The sequence below is a fragment of the Macrobrachium rosenbergii genome, chromosome 39, assembly GCF_040412425.1.
Source record: "Macrobrachium rosenbergii isolate ZJJX-2024 chromosome 39, ASM4041242v1, whole genome shotgun sequence".
In the NCBI taxonomy this organism is placed as follows: Eukaryota; Metazoa; Arthropoda; class Malacostraca; order Decapoda; family Palaemonidae; genus Macrobrachium; species Macrobrachium rosenbergii.
Window position 1 is genome coordinate 2,816,346 of NC_089779.1, and position 27,012 is coordinate 2,843,357.

At 35.7% G+C, this 27,012-nt stretch overlaps 2 protein-coding genes across 17 annotated transcripts in view; one reads left to right on the top strand and one right to left on the bottom strand.

Moving 5' to 3' along the window:
* Window positions 1-6,739, top strand: part of LOC136825650 (beta-1,4-glucuronyltransferase 1-like) — a 73,538-nt gene extending 66,799 nt beyond the window's left edge. For all 9 annotated transcript variants that reach the window (XM_067082290.1, XM_067082292.1, XM_067082297.1 and 6 more), the window contains 5 exons: window positions 477-626; window positions 771-975; window positions 1,647-1,846; window positions 1,997-2,158; window positions 6,305-6,739. In XM_067082290.1, the coding sequence (XP_066938391.1) occupies window positions 477-626; window positions 771-975; window positions 1,647-1,846; window positions 1,997-2,158; window positions 6,305-6,502 (915 nt within the window). In that variant the 3' untranslated portion in view covers window positions 6,503-6,739. The remainder of the gene's footprint in view (window positions 1-476; window positions 627-770; window positions 976-1,646; window positions 1,847-1,996; window positions 2,159-6,304) is intronic.
* LOC136825651 (glyoxylate/hydroxypyruvate reductase A-like) overlaps window positions 1-27,012 on the bottom strand; it is a 61,745-nt gene that overhangs the window by 13,448 nt on the left and 21,285 nt on the right. For 4 of the 8 annotated variants that reach the window (XM_067082306.1, XM_067082299.1, XM_067082305.1 and 1 more), the window contains 4 exons: window positions 24,390-24,503; window positions 20,865-21,021; window positions 19,877-20,020; window positions 12,002-16,816 (listed from right to left, as the gene is read on the bottom strand). In XM_067082306.1, coding sequence (XP_066938407.1) covers window positions 19,889-20,020; window positions 20,865-21,021; window positions 24,390-24,503 — 403 coding nt within the window. In that variant the 3' untranslated portion in view covers window positions 12,002-16,816; window positions 19,877-19,888. Of the gene's footprint in view, window positions 1-9,069; window positions 10,820-12,001; window positions 16,817-19,876; window positions 20,021-20,864; window positions 21,022-24,389; window positions 24,504-27,012 lie in introns of those variants that run through there. The other 4 variants (XM_067082301.1, XM_067082302.1, XM_067082300.1 and 1 more) reach the window with 4 other exon arrangements.

Below are 27,012 nucleotides of genomic sequence, written 5' to 3' on the forward strand. Positions count from 1 at the left end.
GGCAATCTGTGAAGGACGGATATTGATGCTGATCCTTTTGTTTGTATGGATATGCAACAGGAAAAGTCTTGTTGAGTATTGCGCCTTGTATATCAGAGGCTCCTCTAAAAGTGGATTGTCTTGAAACTATTCGAAAACCGTTCATTAAACCTTCGAAAATGCCAGTAAGACCATCATTTTTTAAAAACGGGCCGGAATTTATCTGCACTCTTTGTGTATATGCAAGGGTTTAAAGCCTAATTAGAGAAAATCATAATGAAGCATACAGTAGATATATATTTGTTCTTATATTACAAAGCCACATTTCAGTAATCGTATTTCGTAAATTATGGCAGTTTAAGCTTCGTTTTAAACATAATTCTTGTAAGGAATATCTACTTTCTCGTTTTTTAAAAGGAGTATCTTGAATGTACATTTAGGATACTGCTACTACATAGCATCTTCAGCCACTTATCATTCCTTGGTCTATTTTTCAGGGTCCAGTAAGTGTGGCAGTATATACGCCAGGATCTGACTTCAATGCTTCTGTACAGACTATTTTATATCTTCGCGACTGCTGGGCCGAAGGAATAAAGAAATATGTTACTTTTCATCTTTTCTTTGATGTCTCACACACACCAAAAGTAGTAAGTCAAACAAAAACCACTACCCCAAGCACTTGGGATCCAATGCTGATTGATATGTGAGGTCGTACTCATTGACAGATTACAGCTAGCTGTTTTTATAATATTGATTTTATTGACTTTTCATTAGTTTTCTCAAAATTTCAGATGCCAACCACTGAAGAAATTCTCAGGAAAAAGACAGACTGTGGCCAAGAGCCCCCAAAGTGGACTAATGTTACAACCTACAGACAAGAAAAGAAACTTTTATATCCTGTCAACGTTGCCAGAAATACAGCGCGTATGGCTGCCCAAACTTACTTTGTCTTTCCGTCGGATGTTGAATTGTATCCGTCCGCTAATTTTATTCCAGGTCAGATATTTTCAAGTTTCTTTTGGAAAAACGCACTCGTGAATATTTTTGAAGTTTGTGTGGTCAGTAACAAGGCAGTTTACTTGGCCAGTATAATTTATTCTTTCATATGTTTAAGATAGTTCGGTGACAAGCTCCAGAAACTCCAATTCCAAACGGATGCACATACCGCTTGTACGTATGGTCATCCCCTGTGAAATGTTTTTTAAGAGTGTTGAAAAATGTCCTGTGATCCAGGGGTACCTCTTCCATAGTATAGGAAACTCATTATTCCATCATTCCATGTTTTACCTCTTTGAAAATAATCATTTTTAGGCCACCAGAAACTAAGCAGTACTAAAATGCAACCAAAAACTGCATTGTTAGGACTACTGAAAGAAGGCGAATGATGGCTAATCATCTTGACATTTTGCAATTTTGTTTACAGAGTACTGATACTAAATATACTATTTTTAATGAAAATTTGCAACATTATTGTACTAAAATTGCACAAGTGTTGCTGAGGAGTTTGATTATATGGCAAGTAAATTATCACAATTCTTTCATCTTGTCTATTACATTTTACATATTTGGAGATGAGGATTTTCAAGGTACTGTATTAAAAAAGATTATCTAAGGAATTTCTCTGCTGTCAGTTTTCTAACTTCTGTGTAGTATGAATTTATTCACAGAATTCTTCAAGATGCTGAAGCGTCCAGATGCCTCGAACACAACCAGCCCTCGTGTTTACGTCTTTTCCATTTTTGAAGTCAAGGAAAACATCTCGGCGCCAGAGACAAAGGTTGAATTGCAAAAAATGCTCAAGAAAGGGGATGCCATTCCTTTCCATAAAAATGTCTGCCCGAGGTGTCATAATATACCTATGTCCAAGGTAAGCTTTACTGTACTGGTGCTTTTATTACTGCTGTACATTACAATTTGGAATTAGTAATTTGATCTGAAAAAAGTTAACCATACAGTAGGTTAGTTCCAAGATACAGCTCAGATATCAGAAAGAATTATAATAACACACTATTCTCAGGACTGGATTAATGCTCTGGTAAAGCCTGGACTGTCAGTTTTTCACATCGGGAAAAGAAACCCTCCCTACCATAGCTGGGAGCCTATTTATGTAGGAACGAATAAAGAGCCCTTATATGACGAACGCCTTTCGTGGGAAGGCAAGAGTGATAAAATGACCCAGGTAAGTTAATGCCTCGTATACGTTCGTTGTATATGTCCATAAACTTGTATACTTAACTTCATCTTTTAAAATGTAAACTTTCGTATATAAAAGTGCAACACACTTATCGGTGTTCCTGTTACTAACAATTTGGGAATAAAACTGCTGTCAAATAGTAGCACTAAAACCTAACTGGTTAGATATCTGAAGGCATAGCTATAGCTGTTCACTGGAAGTGTTCGCTCACAGTAAGTAGCTGGCATTGTCTGGGGAATTCTCGTCCAGCGATCACTTAAGGTTAAAAATAACTTTTAAAGCAGGTGCCAGACTAGTTCCCTTATCCAGATATAAAAAACATTAGAATTGCCATGGACAGTGGAATTAGGCAGGGAATTCCAAAGTTTAGTTGTATAGGGAAAGAATTAGTTATAGACCCATACAGTACAAGGATAAAAAATTTTCTTAGTCAATACTCATACGAGTTAGCCCGTCCATCGCTCAAAACCTGTTATAGATCCTCGTATGAAAATGGCCGTCCATTAAGGGTTAACGTAAGGAAAGGTGGCTTGTCTTGTGTTAAGAGGCCACTTGATAGAATGAGAATTGCTTATAACAACTAAATAAACATATTTTCCTTATAAATATGAAGTATGTGATCTGAACACCAAAACTTTTTTAAGTTGTGAAGACATTTGTATTTTCACAGAAGAAAAATAAATTGGATGAGATGTTAACAGAACACAAAAAGATTGCAAGATCCTCTCATTCAGATGTGTTCACAAGATCAGAGGTGATAGAGGCAGAGTAATTTGAGGTAAAATATGGACAAGCAGAAAGGACTTAGTGATGAAAACAGAGGAAAATAATTAGAGTTGAGTTGTCAACCAAAAGCACAAAGAGTAAAATAGGCAGACTAAATATCTAAGAACCAAACAGTACCATAAAGGGCGTCACAAAGTCTGTGAAAAGAGCAATAGGAATGTTAGCGTTATAGTAAGAAAGTGAAAACGTTATGAAATGTTGTAATAACAGACCTTAAAGTGTCAGGAGACATGTCATGGACAACTAGGGTTCTTATTTAAGCAGGAGGTAAAATAAAAAATAGGCCACCCACTTATTAAAAAGGGCCATGGGTTGAATTGTTAATGTTGCAGTGGCTTTTTCTCACCTGTATCTTACGTATGTAACTGTTAGGAAAGAATAAATTAGTAATGTATAACTGTCTAAGTTTTAGGTCGCTAGTCTTCGAAATTTGTATGTAGATAAACTTCTTTAACAATTACAGATGTGTTAGCCTTTTTTATAGTGGGTTTCCTTTTAAAGAATTTTTCTCTCATGTTTCACACAGTTGACTGGTTAACTAACGACTGAATTTGAGCGACCAAAGGGCTTGCAACTGGTGTTTCATATGTTTTGGGTTCATATTAGTCTCCCTGATTCTCTATCTTTTGAACAGTCATAAGTCTGGTGTTTTCAATTCATGGTGAACATTTTAGTGTTTTGCCTTGAGTGATTTTACAATCAGTGAGAAGTCATGGTGTTTGCCATTGGCCACTGCTGTTTGAGGACCTTCTTACTCACAACATTGTGTGATAGCAGATATGTGTGAAGATGAACTATAACTTCAGTTTCAACCCTCGGGTCTATGAGAGTCAACTACTCCAGAATATACCTTACAGTAACATGTCAGTAGTCAGTTGGCATTACAGAGCAGAAGAGCTTCTGATAACTAACATCTATAACTAGGTCATAGAAAGTTTCATATAAATAGAGAAAACTGCTAACTGCTGTATTAAGGATACACTTGTACATAACACTCTCATTCATCCTTTCATGTCAGTATCTACAAGTTTTCTAATTAAAATATAGTCCTCCATTACCCAACCCAGCAGCATGGTTTGTAAATACCATGGTTTACTCTGCAGTGGCCTGGGAATCTCTGCCTTTATTCTCAGTCTCTTGAGATTCGCATTGAACAGAGTACTTACAGTGTTCAACACCTATTGGCCCAAAAATTGCCTAATAGTGACAGTATGAGGACATTTTAAGAAAGCTTATTTTTTAACACAAAATTGAAAACACTCAAGGTACACCCTGCAAAGGGGATATCACCCAGGTTCTACTTAACTTCGTGAGGGTCTCCTTACTGAGGCATTCAAGAATGCGTCACTAATGGAATTTTTCTTTTAGGACAAGTTTTACTGTAGCATTCATGTGTCGCAGAATTATCAGTGAATTCAAGGAATTATTGGTTACAGTAACTCAGACTGTCAACTGTCAGTCAGTTAGTCTCTCACTTTCAGCAGATTTTATCCCCGACTTAATTGTCAAGTACTTAACGAACTTGCCATAGTCCGATAAGTATAATAAAAACATTTTGCACTTACCAGAAATCTGGCAAGTACTGTACAATAGGATTATAGGACAGTGGACTGAGGCTTTCCTGTTTGTGAGTCCGAGGGTGGATAGCGAACGAACATACACACACATGCAGCCAATGCTTTCCTCTTTGTGCATCACGTTGGGAAACAATACACACCAAGTGTGGCCCCAACCTTCTCTCTCTTGTATATTATTTGTATTGACATTACATAATGCAGTACAGTACTATACTGTATCAAATCAAATGTAGTATTGTAGTGTTACACTTTTTCAGTATATATATGTGTAAAGGGTATATGTACACAAATGCATTGTTTTATGGTAAAATATGCACATACAATATGTTTGCCTGCCTTTCATGTGCTCTCTCTCTCTGTCAGTTTTTTTTTAATGAATTTGCTGTTACTAATGTTTAAAAGGAATCAGTGTTCATAGTTTTTTTTTATATATTGTATGGGCTTTGTATGCAGTACTTTACACATCTTGTAAGCATAAGTAGGTACAAGTATGTTCACATTTTTAGATGCAGTTAATTTTCAGCTATATCTACGAATTCGAATGACAAGTAAATCAATACTGGTTAGGACAGGCTATAAGAGTATTTTATATGGAATTGCACTATATTAAAAGTTATGAGAGTTAGCCATGGGGTACCCTATCATGTAGGTTATATGCCAGTCTTCATTACTTAGCGGATTTTGTTACTTAAGAGTGGCACTGCTTGAGATTCTGTATGGAGGAACCTCACTAACACTGATATTATTGAGGTGCATGCTACAGTCACATCAACCCTTCCATGCAAAACTTGCCTATTGACAGGTTATACATATGGCGTGCAGAACGCAGTGATTCATATTCTTGTATGCTTCCAGGATGTTATTTACAGCGACATCCATTATGTTATTCAGTTAAAATCATTCTCTGATTTACCTTATCTCAATCATCTCAAAGCCTACTCTTCAACCACCAGAGATTGGTTAACAGTGTAGTTTATGACCTTTATTGATATTCAACAGTCAACATTGATTCCTTTTACCAAGGTAAGACAAAGTCCTACCGCGGATAGCTTCTCTGCCTCCTTCTGGAGCAGACCAAACCCAAGTTAGTCTTGTTTAAGTAGCCTTCCTTCCTAAGTGAGTAAAGCAAGGTTTTCACTTCATATAAGTTACTCTGATTTTTTAAAACCAAAAATGAAGTTTCAAGCTTAATCGCCCTCATTTTATCTTGAGGTCCTGCCTGCCTCACTCCAATAGTTTGAGATGTGAAACTTCAGAACAATCTTTGAAGTTGAAGTCAAAAGGTAAGCAGTGATGTCCCCTTACATAAACTTTAGCAGGTGTGTTCTTCAAAGTACAGATGTCGTAGACACTGGTTTTGTTAACGTTTTTGTATGTGGAATATGGACCTGGAAATTTTATTTTATTCTGCGGTGTACTCCCCTTCTGATTCCTTATAACATTGCCTTTCACAACTCCAGCGAGTTAGTGACGGACTTTCCTAGTGAGATGGTTCACAGTCTTTGTTTGCAGTGTCAGCAGATAGCAGTACCTTTGGGCAACCTCCCATTTAGCTTTCAGTTTCATCCCTTTGACACCAGACTTATTCCCATTCAGTAACACACATGTAAAACTAAGTCAGTTATTCTGTTAAGTAGTGATATCATTTTGAATATATTCTTCTGTGAAGCAGTGAAATAATTTTGAATATATTCCTGTGTGTGTATTTCATGAGGTAAGTATTTGCTAACAATCTTTCAATGACTAAAACTGAATTCTGTCGTTCCAGATGTACATCCTGTGTGTTAGGGATTATGAATTTCACATTCTTGATAATGCCTTCCTTGTTCATCGGCCAGGTATAAAAAAGCTACGCAAAGATACAGAAAGGGATAAAATTGTTGGAAAACAAAGTTATACTATTAAAAAAAAAATTGTTCCTGAATATAAAACGTTATTTGGTTCTCGCAAAAACTGCTTCCTGTGAGGGCTTGTATATTGTAGTTAGAAATCCTAGTTTGTAACTGGAGAGAATGTGTATGTCTTTTAATCCAATTATTAATGGGACCAAAAGATTTTCAGACCTGAGTTAAGATTCTTTTATACTGATTAATTTTTTTTATCTTTACAATAGTGACAAAACTTCAAGCTATGAAGTGTTTAGATTAACTTAATGTCTATATAGACACCAAATAAATGGTGAAGTTAGACAGTTTGATAATGTTCCCCGAGACACCTTGTTATAGTATCTTCAAATAACTAGGGCATCAGATTTTGTGATTTGGGATGATATTGTTGCTTGATGAATTGTGATAAATGAACTTTGTTTTTATGGATAACATGTACTGTATTTTTAACTTACTCACATTCCAAATTATGTATCTTTTGATGATATGCTAGGTATAAATAGTTACCAGTTAAGTTGTAAGTGCAAAAACAAAGCCACATTCATCATTTGGCATTTTCAGTGCTGTACACTAGTATGTGATATAAAGGTTTGTTCATTTCACAGATAGTACAGGAATATTTAACTATTTATAATGAAGAATTTTTAAATGAGAAAGCATTTATTATATCTATCTATCTATATATATGTATTATATATATTTATATGTGTTTATACTGTCTATATATATGTGTATATATATATATTATATATATATATATATATATGTGTATGTGTGTGTGTGTGTAAAGGCAAATGAGAAAGTTCCATATCTTTGTGAATCAGTTGTGTATATATATATATATATATATATATATATATATATATATATATATATATATATATATATATATATATATATATATATATATATATATATATATATATACAGGCACTCCCAGGTTATCGGCAGGGTTCCCTTCCCAACAGCGTGACAGTAACCAAAAATCAGTGACAACAGCGCCGATCCCTGATTATTGGCGTCAATAACCAGGGATCGGCGCCGATAACTGGAGATCAGCATACATCGGCACCAAAAATCCAATTATTGTTGTCGCTAGACAAGTGCCATAAAACCAGATCGCCAATAACCTAGAATTTTGTTTCATTTTATATATATATAGATATGGTATTGCTAAGCAAGAGCTCCTCACGGACTACTGCGTTACCTTGGAAATTGATTTTTTTATTTATACTTTTAGTGTTGCTGATGAAGGAGGTTGTGTTGTTTATTGTCGGTCAATTATTATTAACCTCATTCTACCCAACATGGCTGGGGACCCTTTGGGGACGAGGGGTTTTGGGAGCATTGGGAGAAAGACCGGACCACACTGTTGTTGTTGTGGACTGATTCTGCAAACACGCAAGTCATCAGGGAGCCATACGTTTAAGAAGAGATTGTCTAAGGAAACCTATTATAAAAGGAGCTATACAAACCTAATGTACCCTAACCTAACCTAAGGTAGCAGGCTGTGTTACTTAGTCGCCAGGGGGCTCTGCCCACCTGGGTCCCCAGGTGTAGGACACTCACTTTTTACCAATAGCTCCCCTATAACACTGCGCATGCACGATAGCATTCCAGGATGGCCAGTGTACAACTTCTGAAGTTAATTACAGGTTAATTGCAGTCGACTAACAAAAAATAACAGTAAATTCTTGATAAGCGACCAAAATACTATAGGAAAAATCAATTTCCAAAGTAATACATGATGTGGAGCTATTGATATCTATCTATAGATAGATACATAGGTAGATAGATATAGATAGATAGATAGAGATCTAGAGAGAGATAGATATAGAGATATAGATAGATATAGAGATATATATATATATACAGATAGAAGATATAGATACTGTGTATATATATATATATATATTTATATATATACACGAGACAGATAGAGAGATAGAGGTGACACAGATGTGTATATATATAGGTAGATAGATAAATGGATTGATTATATACAGTACAGATACACACAGGCACTGCATATACAGTGGGCCCCTGCCTATTTGCGGCTTCACCTATTCGCGAATTTCTGTGGAACATATATACACATTATTTTCGGAAAACTCGCCCGTTCGCTGTATTTTTCATAGAGAAATGTTCAGAATGACTGTTTTCGTATTTTTGTAACTAAATGCCCTTTTTTTTTTTTTATAAAACTATTAAAATATTCAAGTATAAGCATTTTTAGAGTTTTTTTTTTTTGGTATTTTGAACTATCAAAGTAGGCAGTTATAAGCATTTTTAGAGGGATTTTATGTATTTGCAGATTTTAGCTATTTGTGGGGGTAGTGTTACGCATCCCCTGTGACTACCAGGGGTCGACTGTGTATGTATATATATATATATATAATATTTATAGGTAGATAGATATACAGCATATATAGGTATTCTTCTCTCTCAGGGGTGGTTTCAACACTACCCATCTCACACATCAACACAAAAGGCTAAGAACCAATCACTTCATATCTTCCATACACTCGTGCTTCCTGAATGACTACTTCCTTCATGCCATCTATCCAGTTCTGCCTAGTTGTTCTCCTCCTGTCCACTCCCAATACTTCCAAATGGATATTTTTTTTCACCAGTTTTTCCTTAATTCTTCCCAAGTGATCAGAACATCGCAAAATGCGCTGGCTCATCCTTTTATCTGTGCTAATCTTATTTCCACTTATGTGTACATTCATGTTTCTCCCTCTTTCATATCTTCTTATGCTCTGTATCCTATACAAGCAGTTCGTCTCCACACCTTCCACCTTATTTCTCTTATCGTCATTCAGCACCCACACTTTGCTTCCATAATGGTGAGTTGGTTCAACAATCTCTTCATACATCATACATTTCGACCCTGGTTTCCATCAGCACTCCATGCTTCCTCCTACTCTTATGTACCCATTGCAGCATCTATGCCGTGAGTTATCTCTTCTCACATCTTGCTGTCATCCAGTATGTTTACTTCCAAGTACTAATATAAATCTGCTTTGATTCTTCCACCATACATACCATCAGTTACTACTCCATCTTCCTGGTTTCCTTACTCTTGCTCACAAATTTCTCTTATTTGAAACATTTTAACTCTCACTAGTTTTTGCAGCTTTTCTCTTGGTGTTCCCCAAGGAATACTGTGTCGTCTGCAAACATCAGCCATTCTGCACTTTATTTTCTTATCCCACAGTTTTACATCGACATCTATACCCCACCTTTAGTAGGTTCAATCAGCTAAGAAGGCTTGATGGCTAAGTTGTGTAGTACTAAGCTTACTTTTACTGGTTATGTGGATTGCTCCTGGCCTCCCACTCACCTTCTTCTTCGTTTAACGTGCTTTTTCCCATTTTTTGTATATGGGGTAAGCACGATGCCTTCTTTTGAAGGACTTTGATTTGGCGTTGGGGTAAACCGTAGCCTCGATTGGCTGCCCTACCTGACATCGCTTAGACCAGTCCACTTAATTGTAGATGGGAAGATACATCTGTTGGGATCAAGAAAAAGTGGATGGAGCCAGCATCCACACGCCCACAGAATTCCAGGAGACTAGGAATCCACAAAACTCAGGTAACCCCTTCCAGGAAAAAAGACATATGCAACACTTTGCCTTTTTTTCCCTTTGAGGAAGGCAGCTAAAAAGTGTTAATTTTCTAAATCCCCTCTCCCCAACAAGGCAGTAACCTACTACAACTATCAGAGCTTAGGTAAAAAAATACTGCATCTTCTTAGAAACTTGATCCCATGTGATTTCACTCCTTGCAGGGACTGATATAGGGACTCTCACTGGTGGAATTTGGCTTGTAGCCACTGAACCATGGGGACCATATGCTCATCAACCAGTAAGGTACTTTTAGTATATTTTGTCAAACTTATTTTCACTCTTAGCTGATGAATTAGGGTTAACCACATCGCAAAAAACTTCCGTAACGTCATCTGCTGCTTATACCACAGGTGGTTCCTCAAGCATTGCACCACTTATCTTGATCTTGTCCACACATTCATGCTTCAGAGATATTTCGGTCCTACCTTTCCAACACCACTAACAATTCATCGGTCACTGGTTTCTCAGCCTCTCTATTCTCCTCCTCAAACATCTGAACTTGCGATTTTCATCCACTTCATCCTCCATTCATTCCACATAACCAACCACCTTAAAGCATTATGAATCATTTTTCCACCTTCTGATTGCACAGTGTTTTATGTACAGTATCTTTATAATTCCATTGTCATTTCAACAGCTTCCATTTTTTTCAGTCGCCTTGAACGTCCATTTTTCTCATTATGAAGGCGGGTTGGTTATACAGTCAGTTCCTACATCCCAATTTTTTCTTCTACAGTCTTTCATTTTCTTTTCCATAGGAAAGTTACTGAAAATTAAAGAAGTGTTATATTAAAACACTGGATGCTACAAGTCCATCAACATTCAAGTGAAAATATATATATCACTACAGTATTTGCATAAGTGAAAAAGTCCAGCCGTCTTGCTGGTTCACCTCTTTGCTACCAAGTACAGTATTCAAAAAATAAATGCAATTGCCTTTGATAGCTTGAATTTAATGCTGCCAAGTGTTGTAATGTATTTCTATTTTGGTAATAAAATCAGTGTTAAGCCTTAAAAGTGTGTTTTTTTTTTTGCACTGATCTCACAGACTATGAAAAAATAATTAGGTACTGTACTTTCGAAATGTATAAAGCAGCTCGTTTACTCACCTTAATTCTAACCTGGTCTAAATTCTACAATATGTGAATCTTATGTTTAGTTTTCAGCTTATACATTCCATGATAAACTTTAATAATTTATCAAATATTTTAAAACGCTATACATTACTGATTGTTATAAATATGTAAAATTAGTTTACTGTTTTTTAGATAAACTAAAATTCTACGGAAACTGGCAAACAAATACAGACAGAAGCATATGGTCAATGTATGCAGCAAACAATGACGTTAAGTCCAAGACCTGAATTATTATTATGAATTCAAATGAAAAATTATTAAAGGTACAATACTTACTGTAAATGCCATATATATAATACAATTGTGTTGAAAGTAGATCATAAAAACTTTGCTGATTATTATGATTATTATATATATAACAAAATGGTTATGATTATTATATATATAACAAAATGGTGATTAAACGTTCTTTGCTCAGATTTATACAGGACTCTTGTGTGGTTCCTTGTCGATCAATAAAAACATTGTGTGCTGTAATTTTGTGCTCAATATGAAGTTTTTAATTAATTTTTTGAATAAAAAGAATCTACCTGGATCTTTAATATATCTTAACTAACCCCCCAAAAATTTGTCAAAGGTTAACCTGGAAATTTCTCTACCTTTCGTTTGAGAGGAATAGAACAATGTGAATGATTTTCTGGTATCTTGGTCTTATTCATTCAGCCACTGGTAGTCTGATGACCATATAATTTCTCGATAACATTAGTGGTGCTATTATGTCGCCAACAGTGGCAGTTTTCAGTCCTGTATTAGCTGTCTGGACCATCTGAAAGCCTGCATCGATTAACCGAAGGGTTTTGTAAAATGATGGGTTAGTATTTTAAAAAATTATATTTTTCACATAGTATAACATTCACATGCTGTTTAATGCATTGTAGTTTTATCGGCAATTATTAAGCATTAAATCGAAAGCAAAAGATTTATATTGACATTATTAAGCATTGAGGCATGAACAAAAATTTTTCATTTCCTGGAAGAACTTTCAACTAGGCTTAACTCAGAATTGACATTTACATACATAGAAACTTTCTCTGGAAAAGCTATAAGTCATATGTAAGTAACATAACAGCATGTGACAATACATATTGCAAATCACAGGGTGTCTCTTGTTAATGGTCTGGTTACAGTTATAAAACAAAAGCCAAGACTTAAGAAAAATACATTCAAATCATTTTCCCACTTGGAATTTACATTCAAATCATTTTCCCACTTGGAATTTCATGTGTAATTCAGACTGGGTCTCAATAACTTACACACTAATTTTCCCAAGGCTCTAGAATCACTTAGGAAATTAAGAAACTCACTGGTGAATTTCTTACAGGCCATCACTGACTCTATCAATAAGTCAGCAGTCATCAACAGAAATCTTTATACCTAATACCTACAAAATTCAATTATGGACATTTCTTTGGCATGAAAATCAGTGAAAAAATTTTAACCCTCTAAATCATAAAGCCAAAAATCATTATATACTGAATCAATATAAAATGGAAACATAAGATGGAATCACTGAAGGGATGATTTTAACTGAATATGAAACGACATCTCAAATTCTGACTATAACATGGAAAGAGAGGAACAAAGCCTGATACATAGCAAAAATCAGTTGTGATGAAAATATTCAGTAGGTTTATTCTCAGTTGGCATGAGAAAGAAGTTCATAAAATGCTTAGAGATCAACAATCATGTTTTAGAAAAGGCAGGATCTGAACAGGTCATATGTTGTGTTAAGACGTATTATGAAGCAATATATGGAATTTAAAAATCCCTTTCTAATGGCCAATTATGAAGAGGCACTTGATCAATATTATGTAAGGTCTTTCATCAACATGGTATTCCTATTAAAATGTAAAATTATGTAATGTAGATACAAAACTAATGTTGAGGGTGTCTTGACAAGTGAATCTGCAGTCAACAGTTGCGGGCTATTACAAGGTAATGTTGTGTCACCTTTGCCGTTTGTCCTCAGAAATTTTATAGTGAAAAAAGTGGTTGTCGAATGAACAGAAAGTTTTAGAATGAAGTAATGATAAAAGCTTGACAGACTTAGAATATATAAATGATGCTATTCATCAACAAAAAAGCTCAAGATTTACAAAGATTACTTAACAGAAAGCACTACTGTGCAGTATATATCTTGAGAGATGAGACTAAAGATAAATCTAAGAAAAACAGAATTAATGAGGACAGCAAATGCAGTGAGTTTAATCTTTTGGATATTTACGAACAACACTACCCAATTCTTGTTCTTTTGGGCTGTAATTTAGTTAAAGAGTAAAAATGGCTAACAACCAATGGAAAGAAGGAGTCAAGTTTTAATCAAATATCCCCTAATTGTATATAAAACTAAGATTATACATAAGTCTACAGCCTGTTTTGCTACAATGACATGAATCATGGGATGACAATAAAAACTATAAAAGATTTTGTTGATTAGAGTGTAAAGCTTTCATAGGAGTATCCGGATGTCAGATGGCTGGCTAAATGAGAAATGATACCATAACGGATATGTACTTGAGATAACGAAGCACAAATGGAGATGGCTTCACCTTGCCCTTTTCAACACCTGGGAAAATAAATAGTATGTGGCTGGGTCAGCTGGACTTTGTGGGAGCCAGAAGAGCTAGGTGACCTGGATCTACTCGCCTGAGAACTATGATTATGGGAAGTTTGAGATGAGAGGACATTTGTGGAAGATAAAGCCAAGGATAACATAACTGGCAGAATTTCACAGAGGCCCTTTGCATCACACAGTGTTGGAGGCAATGTCAATAATATTGAATATCAATTATAAACTGTAGAAAACTAAGAAATGTTAAAATCATTTTAATATCTAAGTACAGTTTATATATACAACTGCTTCAACATACATTTTCTCAAAAACAAAATTTCTTCTTATCCAAACTCATTACTATAGCCTTACATGTCTGCACTGACAAATAACCCTGACACGAGTGTACAAGACAACTGTTATGTCTATTCTACTCAAGGGTTGTCATATACAGTATACAGTTAAGCCTCACATACCACTTTGAAAAGTTTGAACACAATCCACAATGAAAGACTCAGAATATGCACGGAAGACTTTCAATCTTCCCCGTACTCTTCTATCCATGTTGAAAGTGGTGAGCCACCTCTAACTTTTCACTGGGACTAAGTGATTTCCCACCAAAAAATTTCCCAGTTACAGCCAATATACTATTTGACCCAACAAGCGCAGATGTAAGTGTATCTTATGCATAAGATACATTTCTACACTCAAAATATTTATATAAAAACTATACATACATGCCAAACACCATAAACAATATGCAATAGAAAATATAAGATACACAGCTTCACAGTAAACAATATACACTGATGGGTGCAAATCTTCATCAACCATAGGAATTGCAGCCATAGCACCCAACAAAACTGCAATCATCCTTACCTAACAATGCTTCTGCTTTCACAGCAGAATGGCTGACAGGGTCAGCCATTAAAATGATTCAAGATACTCTATCACATTTGTAGTTTTCAGTAACTCTAAATGTGATATAGAAACCTTTCAAAATTATAATCTTAAAAATACCCTTGTTCAAAAAATTAAATTTTCAATTCACAAATTATTTGAAGACTGTAAAAATGTGGAAATATTGGACTCCTGCACATGTAGGCATTAAAGGAAATGAAGAAACTTAAAAGTACCCAAAGCTGCAACTATAACCACAAAATCACATATAAATATTCCTATTAGTGATTATATGAATTTTCTACAGCCAACTGTAATCAATAAGGAATATATAGAACAATGAACCTAATATAGCCATCACCCTATTTACAAAAATTCAAATCATGAACATTCATAGATACAAACAGACAGAGTCACAAGTTTCGATTTCGTGATTAACTACTGTGTATGTCGCGTAAAAATTGGATCCGTTTTTTCTCGACAATCCTTCACAACGTTCAGGATAAGTGAGGGGGAGTAATAAGCAGGCAGCCGAGTTCGTGGTTCACTTTTTTCTGTAAATATGTATGATTATTATTTGTGTCTGGCGAATTGCCTGTGTTATCTGTGTCGTGAATGACGGAGAGGCTCCTTTTTATGCAATTCGAGTACCTCCTTTAGTAAAATAACCGACATATAAATTTTGGAAGGGAACTGAGGTGACGACAAGGCATGCAGAGAAGCGGTACGCGTCTTTCTCAATGGTATCGCTTTCCAGGTAAGATACACACACTCCCGTGTCGTCACCTCCGCAGCCAAATCGTTCATTTTAAAGTCAAAGAGCGGTTCCTTTAGTATGCTAAATTAATCCATCCCATTTTTTGCCATCTGGGGCCTGGTATCGTTAATATTCATTTTAAAGTGTAGCGTGATTTGCATAAATAAGTTTTGTGCAAAATTGTAGTTTTAAAGGCATGTTTTTTGAGTTTTTAGGAGGTTTTCTATAGCTTTCAGCATTCTCTTGTACCCGACCACGTGTGGTCCTTGTGTTAATGTATATTAAAGGGTGGAGTAGTCTACTTTTTAAAATAAAATTGTAAAACCCTGCTTGACTTTGTTGGACCTTCGCTTCCGCGTTTACTGGTAGAGCCCTTCAGGCCTGATCATCCCAGTCCCGTGCCATCAGGGACTTAGAATCTTCCCATTCGTGGGGGAAAATTTGCGACAATGTATTCTTCTTGCAATCACTAGAATACTCATCCATATTCGTAAAATATTCCTACTTATATTTCTGTCTCCCAATTCAACTCGTTCTTTGACGAATTCCCATTTTCTACGTTCCCTCTCATGTATGATCGAAAGGATCATTGGACATAATAAAGCAACAGCAATAATTTTTGTTTTCTGCTGGCACATACTTAAGTACTAAACTCTTGAATAATCATACACCACCACTTAAAACTGTACAAACTTTTAACTGTAGCTAAAGCTTCCTTATCAATGTCAAAACACTTAAGCCCACTTGCCTTCAGCTTATATGAATAAAAGGCAGTTGGGTGCAATTTGTTATCTTTAAATTGTAAAAGGACTCCTCCAATACCATAATCATATGTATCAGTAGCAAGATAAAATTGTTCTGAAAAATCAAGGAATACCAAAACTAGTGGAGACAGCAATTTTTATTTGCTATATCATAAGCTAGCGGCTGTTCCATGCCCCACTGGAATTCTGCACCTTTCTTTGTTAAATCAGTGAGAGGACCTGCTATTGCAGAATAATAAAACACAAACTTACTATAATAACCAGTTATACCAAAAAATTGCTGCACACCTTTAAAAATGTAATAGGCTCAGGAAAGTTCGTGATAGCAGACACTCCACGGTTATGTAACTGTACAAATATATTTTAAAAATGAAACTCTACAGAGGGCTTTTCAGAATCTGCACCATTCTCCTTTTCAACCTGACAAGAAGAAGAAACGAAACTAAGGTAAGATTGTAATACAAGTGAAGTTGCTTACACAACAAGGAAACTAGGTGTTAAAAGAGGCCAATCCGGTAATGCCTTCGTATTCTGAAGATAGACTCGACAGTCTCCTGGGGCGTCTATGCGGTGCCTCTATGATGTGGCTGTTCTGAAGATGACCTTCAACAGCACGAGTGCTGGCAGCAGAGGTTACTGGAAGTAACAGAGTTACCTGAAGAGTAGGAGAGGCAACTACAACATCAGATGTGGCTAAATGAATAATGCTAGTATGATGCTTCTTAAATAAAGTCGTCAATATATTTTCTATGAATAAGATCACTGGTAACTTATATTCTCAGGTAAAGAATTTATTACCTTCCACGGACAAACTACTATTTATAGCCGCACTTTCTACAAGTCTTCTTAAACTAACATCTTTGCTTCTAAAAATCACCTTCAATTCTACCCTATTTATGTGATGGTGAAATTTCAAACTGTGATTAACTAGGGCACTATTTTCCGCATGTACAATGTACGTTCTTGTATTCCTCAGTTCGTGTAAGTAACCCTCTACCATTTTCCCAAAAATATTTCATGTCACATTTGGTGCAGGGAATTTCATACACACTGTTTATTGTTGCGATTATGTGAGCTACAGTTGTGTAAGGAGATTTTAAAGGGTGTCTTTAAAACTGAAGACTCTATTTTATCATTGTGGTTTTTATTTAAAGTTCTTCTTATTCTGTTTAAGTTTGTATTGAAAGGTAGAACCTGGCAATTCATAAAACTTCCTTTTGTTATGTTCTCTTGGGGCACCAATATAAAAAAAATCATTCTTGCTTTCTTAAAAGCATTGCTAATGAAATGTTCATAACAACATTTTTTAAAACGTCTTTGATGTGTTTAAGTTCCTTGGCTATGAAGACAGGGCTGCAAATTTTCAAAGCCCTCAAAACAAAACTGACCAGGATGTTAGTTCTAACTTCATTACTGTGCCAAGAGAAAAATTAATGTAAGTTCCTGCACTCGTTTCTTTATGACATACAGCAAATCTAAAGGTGAAAACTACTGGGTTAAGGCAGATTAATATGTCTAAAAAGGGCAACTTATAGTCTATTTCATGCTGCTAAGGCAAAGTTCCATTACCTTACTATAGAATGATATCAAACTCTGAAGGGTTACCTTTGAAGATAATGAAAGTTCTCACCCAAAATATTGGTTTCAAAGAAAATTCACTGTTACCAAGAATTTCAGTTTCCACAAATTCCATACACAAACTGGCTAGAATGAGAAACAATGGAGCCCCCACAGAAACAGAAACACCAAAAGAAAAGATTGTGGTCAACACACGAAGGCGAACTAGGTCCAAGAATTGTTCAGTGGGTATAGCAAAGGTAATATTACCTAAATCTCACTGTTCTTTGGGTTTATTAAATACATATTCTAAGGGTGCATTTGCAAAAAATACTTATCATTTAACCCTGCATATTTCCCAGTTAGAAAGCTACTGAGTGACACCAAATATACCCTAAACTATCATCCTACAACACTTTAATATAATTTTAATATTTCAATATCACTTTAATATCATTTCTGAGCGGGGTAGCTATAATAAAGTGAGAAAACCGGTTTTGGGAGCTTTAGCTACTGGGAGGGTTCACTGTAAAGAGGTCCTTCCTATACATACAAGGGGAGATAACCAGTTTATTACCAGCCAAAGTTTAAAACCCTATTTCTTTCCACAGAAGTTTCTCTCTCTCTCTGAGTTATTTAATCTTACTATTTAATCTTACTAATCTTATTATTATTATTATTATTATTTGAAAATAAGTAAATAATTTTTCTATCTTAAAAAATGTATTTTGTCATGAAAACCTGAAAATACAGTAATTAGTGAATTTTGCTCTACAAAAAATCCTCGAATTACCGAATTTGATGTGATTTATTGAAAAATACATGCCACATAAATACCCTCGAATACCTGAAGCCGCGAAAACTAAACCATGAATAAGCAGGGGTCCACTGTACATATCTCATGTATCGTGCAAGTTGCAATTCTGACAGCCCAGATAAGATTAGGCTAACTAATTTTCTTCAGTAATCCCATCTTCTTGTTAAATAATGAAAGCAAAAAATAAAGATAGTCGTTACTTATTGCACGAATTTCATTTTCAGTAGATCATACTGTAACAGGTTATGCTTGTAGAGCAAATTTCATTTTCAGTAGATTGTACTACACTAGGCTTTCAAACAAGATTACCAAACTTGTGGCTTATGTAACAATTAATAACCATCTCTTATAATTAACAGCTACTTACTTTATTGCATGATCACCACTTATCAAACATCTGACAAAGACAACATAGTGTATGACATATACAAATGAATTGAGAAACAGCTGTTTTGTGATTTAGAGGGATTTTATTATGACCAAAAGTATGATAGCTTACCTTTGTAAGCTCATTTCACATTTATATATAAAAATTAAAATATTCATTCCAGAAATAATCCATTTCTTTTAGCAACTAAACAATGATTCTCCTAATTATTTTGGTAGTAGGCCTCAATCAGCCCACTTAAATGCATATGCTGGGTGATCAGCTTTTTACATTTTGATGATGAATTTCATTACCATTACCTTTATCTTAAACACAGCTGTAATAGCCTATTTGCCTTATGCAAATGGATACTATAAGTGTAACACCCAACTTAAGACGTTCACACGTACACATTTTGTGTCTCATGTATGGTAATACAATATGGTAACAACTGATAAGCAAGTTACTGTATAAAAATACATTAATGGTCATAAAACCATGGTAGGCTGTGGGTAAACATAGGTAGGCTACCTACCTACCGAATTTTATGTCATTTATGAGAGAGAAAAAGAATGGGTTGTACTTTTTTCAAAAGTGTAGTTATGCAGTATATTTTGTTACAAATATGGGGAAAATTCTGCATAAAGTTTTCAGTTTAAAGTTTGATAGTTATTGTTTATAAGTATATTTAGTGTTTACAGTCAAGGGGTCTTGACAAGGTAAGGTTAGGAAGGGTATGGAGTTGCCTATATACAACAGGGCTTTAGCAATAATATATATGTATATATATATGTGTGTGTGTGTGTGCTGTAACAAGTTTTAACACTGGCAGAGTTTGTTTCCAGATTGTAAGACTTCTAAAGGCCTGAGAAATTCTGGCAACAAACTCTCCCAAAACTTGTTACCAACATGCAATTCCACCACTTGTATTCCAGTATCAGATAAAACATGCTAGAACTGTCAACACCTCCTACCTGTTTTGCATATCAGTAGCCAACATCCCAGTCAATCATATACATCACAGGCAATCCTTGAATATATCTTTTGTAGTTGAAAAGAAATGTGCGTACAACATCTTCAGGTCTGCTGACGCCAGCAACATGTGGTGTTATAAAAACCTGTCAATGAAACTCATCTATCATGCCTTTTTCACCATTTAAATATAGTCATTTTTGTTCTTAGTAATGTTAGTGAACATCTTAAAAATTGCATGACTCAAATTTATGAGATATATAAACATACAATACTTTTACAAGACTCTACGATAAAACTGAGTATGCTTCTGGTTCTTTGTAATGTGAATCTAAAGTTATCTTATCTATAAGGTGGCTACTGCTAACCAGGGACTTAAAAGAAACAATTTTTATCTTAATGTTAAAAGATCTCTGAATGATACAAAGCCAATTTTAAAAACAATCTCTAGACTTTTTCAAAATTTCAAATAGATATCAAATTATTATCTAATAAGAAAAAGACTAAAAAAATCCACGAAATACACAGCTGCAAGCATATGGCTTACAATCAAGCAACATGAAATAATACCTATATGAAAATGAGATTCTCATACATAAGTTCACCTGTGAATATGTCCATATATGTGAACAAGGACAGGACCAAAAGTTTATCTAAAAGTTACAAGAACAAAATTATATATAACCAAAAACTAAAGCATTCAACATGACAGTGGCTTGAAAATTTTAATAATACAGCAATTGGGAAAACCTTAATACAGTATAATGCAATTACAAAAACATGAACTAATTTTTTAAAAATAAGATTAACCCAACTTTTATCCACAAACAAAATCTATTCCCAGTAAAAATGAATGAAGAATTTACACCAGCATGTTTACAGAGTTGCACATTCCATCAGCATTTAAATGAAGTGAATGGACAACAGCATGAAATTACAGAAAAGAAAAATAAACCAGAAGAATTGTCATGAACAGTAAATGATACTAACTTTTGGGTGTTTCCATAAAGGAGACTCTGTTGGTAAAGGCTCTTTATCAAACACATCAAGAATAGCGGCTGAAATCCATCCAACATCAAGTGAATTGATGATATCCTTTTCACTGATCACATCACCTCTACCAATGTTGATAAAAACAGCCCCTTCTCTGTTAGAAAGATTCATCATTATAATAACTTTAATCTTCATGACTATATCTTCAGGTGAAATTAACAACTTTCTCTGATTGAGAAAAAGTTCCATCCATAAATGACAGTAACTTTAGGTTCCCTTACTTGGTTCTGTAAGTTTTTTGGTCTCAAAGATTTGATTAAAATATAGTTTTTATTCTGCTTCATAGAAATAAACCACTTCCCAAATGCACCCAAATACAGACTAGTACACCTATATGCCGACAGGGCAATAGACTGAAAAATTTAGTGTCACCTTTTCTCTTTTCAGAGGAAAGAATGATCACAATGAATGACAATGATTTTTATCCTGAAACATAAAATTTCTGTGTACAAAATACAATATATTGCTTTATTTGAACTAATCATTTCCTTAAGGTAAGAACGCAATTCAAATGGAGATTTAAATTTGGTACAACCATTATATAAGAACAATTCTTTATCTGAGTTGGTCAAGGCTGCAATATTGGTAGAAGTTCAGGTTGTAGATTAGTTTCTGCTTCCTGAGAAAGGCATATCCAGGAAGACAGAAGACTGGTTAGTCTGTAAAGTTTGCTGTCAGATTTCTAATGAGGATAAACAATATAACAAAGAGCAACAGGAATGATATCTCTGAGTAAGAGGGGGAGAAGGTGGACTGATAAACTAACACTATGCACATTTAACTTCACAGACAGAAAAATTATGCATGGCTAAGACAAAAGTGGCCTATACCCAAAATGAACAAACTAACGTTGGTGAGAGATTAGCCTCCCCCTTGAGTGCAAGTACAGTTTTTTTTTTTAGATATTTTCAAAAATAAAGAATGGGGGTATTACGGCTGAAGAAGTGAGAAGTCTGATACTTATTATGTGTTTGGACACACTTCAATATCTTATCCAGAAGACTGAACTACTGCACACACTTCAGCACTCTTAATTTGTCATCTGTAATCTAGATGTCTCAGCTGCTGAGTCTTATGAACAAATAAAAGGAAGCTAAAAGAACCACATACCATACATTGTAGGAATGCATGCCTATGTTGACAAACTGATACAGTTCACTGTAGCATACGGCAAACATGATTACTGAGGTCATTTAAAGACAGATGTTTTAGAGACAACTTGTAAAGTTCATGGGTGAGTTTTCTGAGAATATGACAGATCGCTGAGGATCCCATTTGTAACAGCAGTCTTTAGGGGGATCCATTCCTAACTGGGTTATGAAAGAGGTACTGCAAATCTGTAAAACTGCTTGAGACCGACACTCCGGAAGTACCTAACAGATGCGTATAGCTTTCGGTGACAGTCACGGACACGTGAACTTTTTTTCTGGGATGATAAAAGAAGCACACTAGCAAAGGAAAAGTCTCAAGAGTATGGAGACTTTCTGTCAATGACACAAGTCACCAAATCATATAATCACATGACTTGGTACAACTTTGAATCACTGGCAATCTTAGCAGGGAATCCATTCTTTAAGAAGACAAACTAATAGTTTCTGAGGCCAATATAGAGAGGATTTCAAGAATTAAGGAACAGGGACAAAGTAAGCCTGTAAGGAAAATATTTATTCTTCCCACGGTGCCATCTTGGCAATAGCTTGCTCACGATACTTGAAGACAGATCATGCCCAGAACAAAATTCAAGAGCAGGAAAACAAAAATGCGCAGATGTCAGGAATACCCTGAATCTCAATTATTTGGAATGAATCTTACCTACTGTTAAAGTTAGCTTTATCTTTGCGCCATAGGTGTGATCGGCATTTAAAAATCAAAATACAACTAGCTAACCCGCTAGGAATGTCTAACCTGCTCCCACCATATGGTGCTGAAATGTTTATGTTCAGGTAAGATTTCTTCATGCCATGCTCTTACACAGACGGTGGATTGGCGTTAGTAATATTTTAATGATTTCTGGGTAATTTTCTCCTGTACGGCATTGTACTTTTCTGTTTTTGCATTATGTCATCTACAACAAGCAGAAATGAAAGCACTAGGCTTTATAGGAAAGAGTTTGTGGAAACCGAATGTTTCAACTCTGCAAGATGACCATGTAGCCTATGTTAGCCTAGTTGTTGAGACACGAGTGTGGTTTTCTTGATGTGTAGATTAACGAGTGATCTGATGAGAGGATGAAAATTTTGTGAAGTATCAGAAGATGCTACAGGCTGATAATTTATGTAGTCAATTAGTTAGGACACACCAGAAGCCTACTCAGTCTTTTCTATTTGTCTTCTGGGGTTGCTTCTCCTCCATTAGCCTATCTGATAGCCTAGGTTAATTCCTCTCTCTCTCTCCTTCTGCTCTGCCTTCTTTTGCTCCCTATGTGGTTCAGGAGAAAAATAAGTAACTGATATGAATTCTTTTATTAGTTAGAATTTTGACCGAATATGTTAGGGGACCCAGTGTTCGACCTTTTTCAATTTCCCCTGAGAGAGAGAGGGTGTTGGAACCTTAGAATATGTCTTTAGCCTGCCCTCTGGACTGCCCTTGTCGGTTGGTTTTCTCCTCTGACAGGGAACCAAGGTGTCTTGGGACAAAGGCCTGTGCCCTTCAACACCTCTCTCAACCGTTTTCTGGTTCAGGTTCGGTGCCCAGAAACTCCAGGCCAGTTGTCTGGTGGTTTGGCACTCGCATTCGTTGGCTCCAGTGTTGTCAGCCGTGACAATCTGAAACCGCTAAACATAGCGTTTTTTTTCGCCAAGTTGGCAGCACTGGCTAGCTCAGGTAACATCCCTTTTGGAGAGACTGATTGTGATGTATGTGAATCAGTAGAGTTAAGGATTCAGATGTATTACATTTGTCTCAGTAGTTCTAAACCACGTGTCTGTTCTTGTTATCATCTGACCCCCAGGTATCGTCCCCAGCCGGACAATAACCTGCCTCCCCTCTATCACCTCATACTCATCACCTTGTGTTAACCTAGTGATAGCATCGCTCTCGCTTCTCGGTTATCGCCTCTTAAGTGTTGTGCAGACTCTCCAACTGTTGTTATGGTGACATGATGACATGCAGAAACCTACCTTTCACTTCCTTGCAGACGACACCACTGTCATCAAGGTTACATGGTGACATCATACAGAATCCTCTCCCTTCTCCACCCAAATACCTGTTCACCACATCCAGTACTTTCTCCCAGCACTCCAAGACATCACTGCTGACATTCAGGCATATGTCACCTTTTCCACCTCAGTTCCTCCGTTTGGACTTTAGGAGTTTCAACCATGTTTTGGTTGATTCTCCCTTTACTATTTAAGTGGTGCATACTTCGCTGTTCTGTATTAATTTCCTTTTGCCGAATATGAATCCGTTAACCGGGGCTCTTTAGTTTATTTATTATTAACATGTTTAGCACAATAAACCTACTTGGCATCTTTAAGGACCTCTCCACCTAACATCTCTCTCGTAGCAGGAGTTGATGGCATGACGTTCACAATGTAATCACATTCTCGCAGAAATGCAGACAATTCTCCTCCATGCCTTCAAAAATTAAAAATGATACATTAAATGAATTATGATATCACAATATAACCTTAACATCAATCTACACTACAAAGTACATAGCTTTAAAACTAACGAGAAATTCATGTCCATATCTCAGAAAAATAAATATGATGCAGCTATTTCCACATAATGCAGATTCAGCATTCAGAGAAAAACATTAATGTTATAATGCATGTTATGGCAAGAAAAAATCTCTGAAAATATTACAAAAAGCATACTGTACTTACAAAAAACATTTACAATAATTTACAATCAGAAGAAAAATTTAACTTATTTTTTGTGCACAAATATGTAACAAATCTTTTAAAACTAAAAGTTCCTCATTGGGAAAGTTGGTAGAGTTGTCAGCTAGCACTCGCTAAACCTGAGTTCGAGTCTCCAGCCGGCTAATGAAGAATCAGAGGAATTAATTTCTGGTGATAGAAATTCATTTCTCGCTATAATGTGGTTCGGATTCCACAATAAGCTGTAGGTCCCGTTGCTAGGTAACCAACTGGTTCTTAGCCATGTAAAATAAGTCTAATCCTTTGGGCCAGCCCTAGGAGAGCTGTTAATCAGCTCAGTGGTCTGGTAAAACTGAGGTATACTTAACTTTTAAAACTAAAGGTAAGATAAACGCCAGTCATGTTCTTAGAGAAACTAAGCTCTTCTGATTTGTCAGGGAACCGAATTAGTCCTTGGACTGACGGAGAGCCAAATACCTGACCTTTGTAACCTACACCCAAGATTAATGCCATACAGTGAGTAGCAGATGGACAGCATACCCAACGCAAACCAGGATGGTAAATTAGTCATATGATGAAGCAGGAACCTGTTATAAATAATCTGTACCTTTTAGATATTTAGGTCTAGTTCCATTTCCTGACAATAAGGACTGTAGTCCTCATAAAGCTACAGGATTTTAAATACATTTTTAATAATATGCAAGAATTACACACAAGAAAAGGGTCTTATTTTACCAACAAAACAACGTTAATATGTCAATTGGCAAATACCAATTATGTGTCGCTATCTATGAGAGTTCATCTGTACAGTTTAACAAAAATGTATAAAGTAGGATGACACCTCAATTTAACGGACAGTTTGGGATTCTCTCCTCCCTGTAATGAAATCCACTAAATAACAATGATTAGTAAATAGCCAACATAAGACTATACCCTGGAGCAAGTCAATTAGCTTCTAATGAACAGCAGTTCTGTAAAAATAGTTAATAGCCTATTCTGACTGGTATTTTGATCATCTCACTCAGTATAAAATATTCATTCACTTATTCAATTTCAGATATATTTACAAAATGAACGGATTCAAAAATTACATACAATTCAGTGCTGGACAGTTTAACTGACCAAAAACATAGCCGACTGCTATGGTTCTACCTACTTACTGGGTATGCTAACAAGATATGTTACCTACACAAGAATCTTGTGAAATACTAAAAAATCATGCAATATATTAAAAAAACCACAAACTTCATTGTCATGACATAAGTTACAAAACACTGTGCACTCACTGTGAGCAACAGTGTTGTACCTATTACAATGACACAGTACAGCGCTACCCCGCTTTTTCACGATTCATCACTTTTCTGCGTTAACTTTCACCAATCGTGGATTTTTTCTATGGACCGTATCTCTAAAATTATTATTAATTCGCTTTTTTCCATAGAGCAACACTATTCATTCACTAATTACTATTTTTTCGTACAGTATTGTGTTCATGACTAAATATTGATTTTTATAATAAAAATGATTTACAGTGTAGGTAAATTCAACGTGTATATGATAATTTTGAACTAAGATAATTGACAGTAAGTTAGCCAGCTTCTCCTAACACCATTTGCTATTCACACACATTGAGTAAACAGTGTCTCTTCTAACGTGAGCAGTCGGTACCTGGGCATCAGGAAATCTGGAACTTGGTGTCTAATTTAAATGGGATACTGTAACTTTAAAATTTCATTATTTCAAAAAACAAAGCCCGAAAAGCATCCCTCCAGAATACAAGCTTTCAGAAAAACTAAGCACAGTATCACGGTTCTATCTTTTACCGTTATTGCTCCAGATATGTTAGGTCCCTCTCCCACCCACCACCCACCACATACCCCGAATGCCAAAAACTGATATCTGGATCTCTGGAATGGCCTAACAGATTTCGATGAAATTTGGCATGGTTAGAGACCTTAGTGGGAAACCTCAAACGCCAAAGCACCATCCCGATCGGTCAAATATTTCCAGAGTTATAAAGGGCCAAAGTCGGGGTTTTTGTGTGCTCAGCGAGGCTGGGGTTTACTACCCGCCAACTACTGTGGTGGTTGATATGGCGATCGTAAGGATGGGAATCATTGGAGTGACTAACAGCACTTCTTACTCCTTTCGAGTCAGAAACAAGTGCACTGTTTGAAGAGGACGTCAACTGCGACTGGCTGGGAATGAAGATGACTCTTTCTCCTATTAGCTGGTACAAGATCACCCCATATGGACAATAT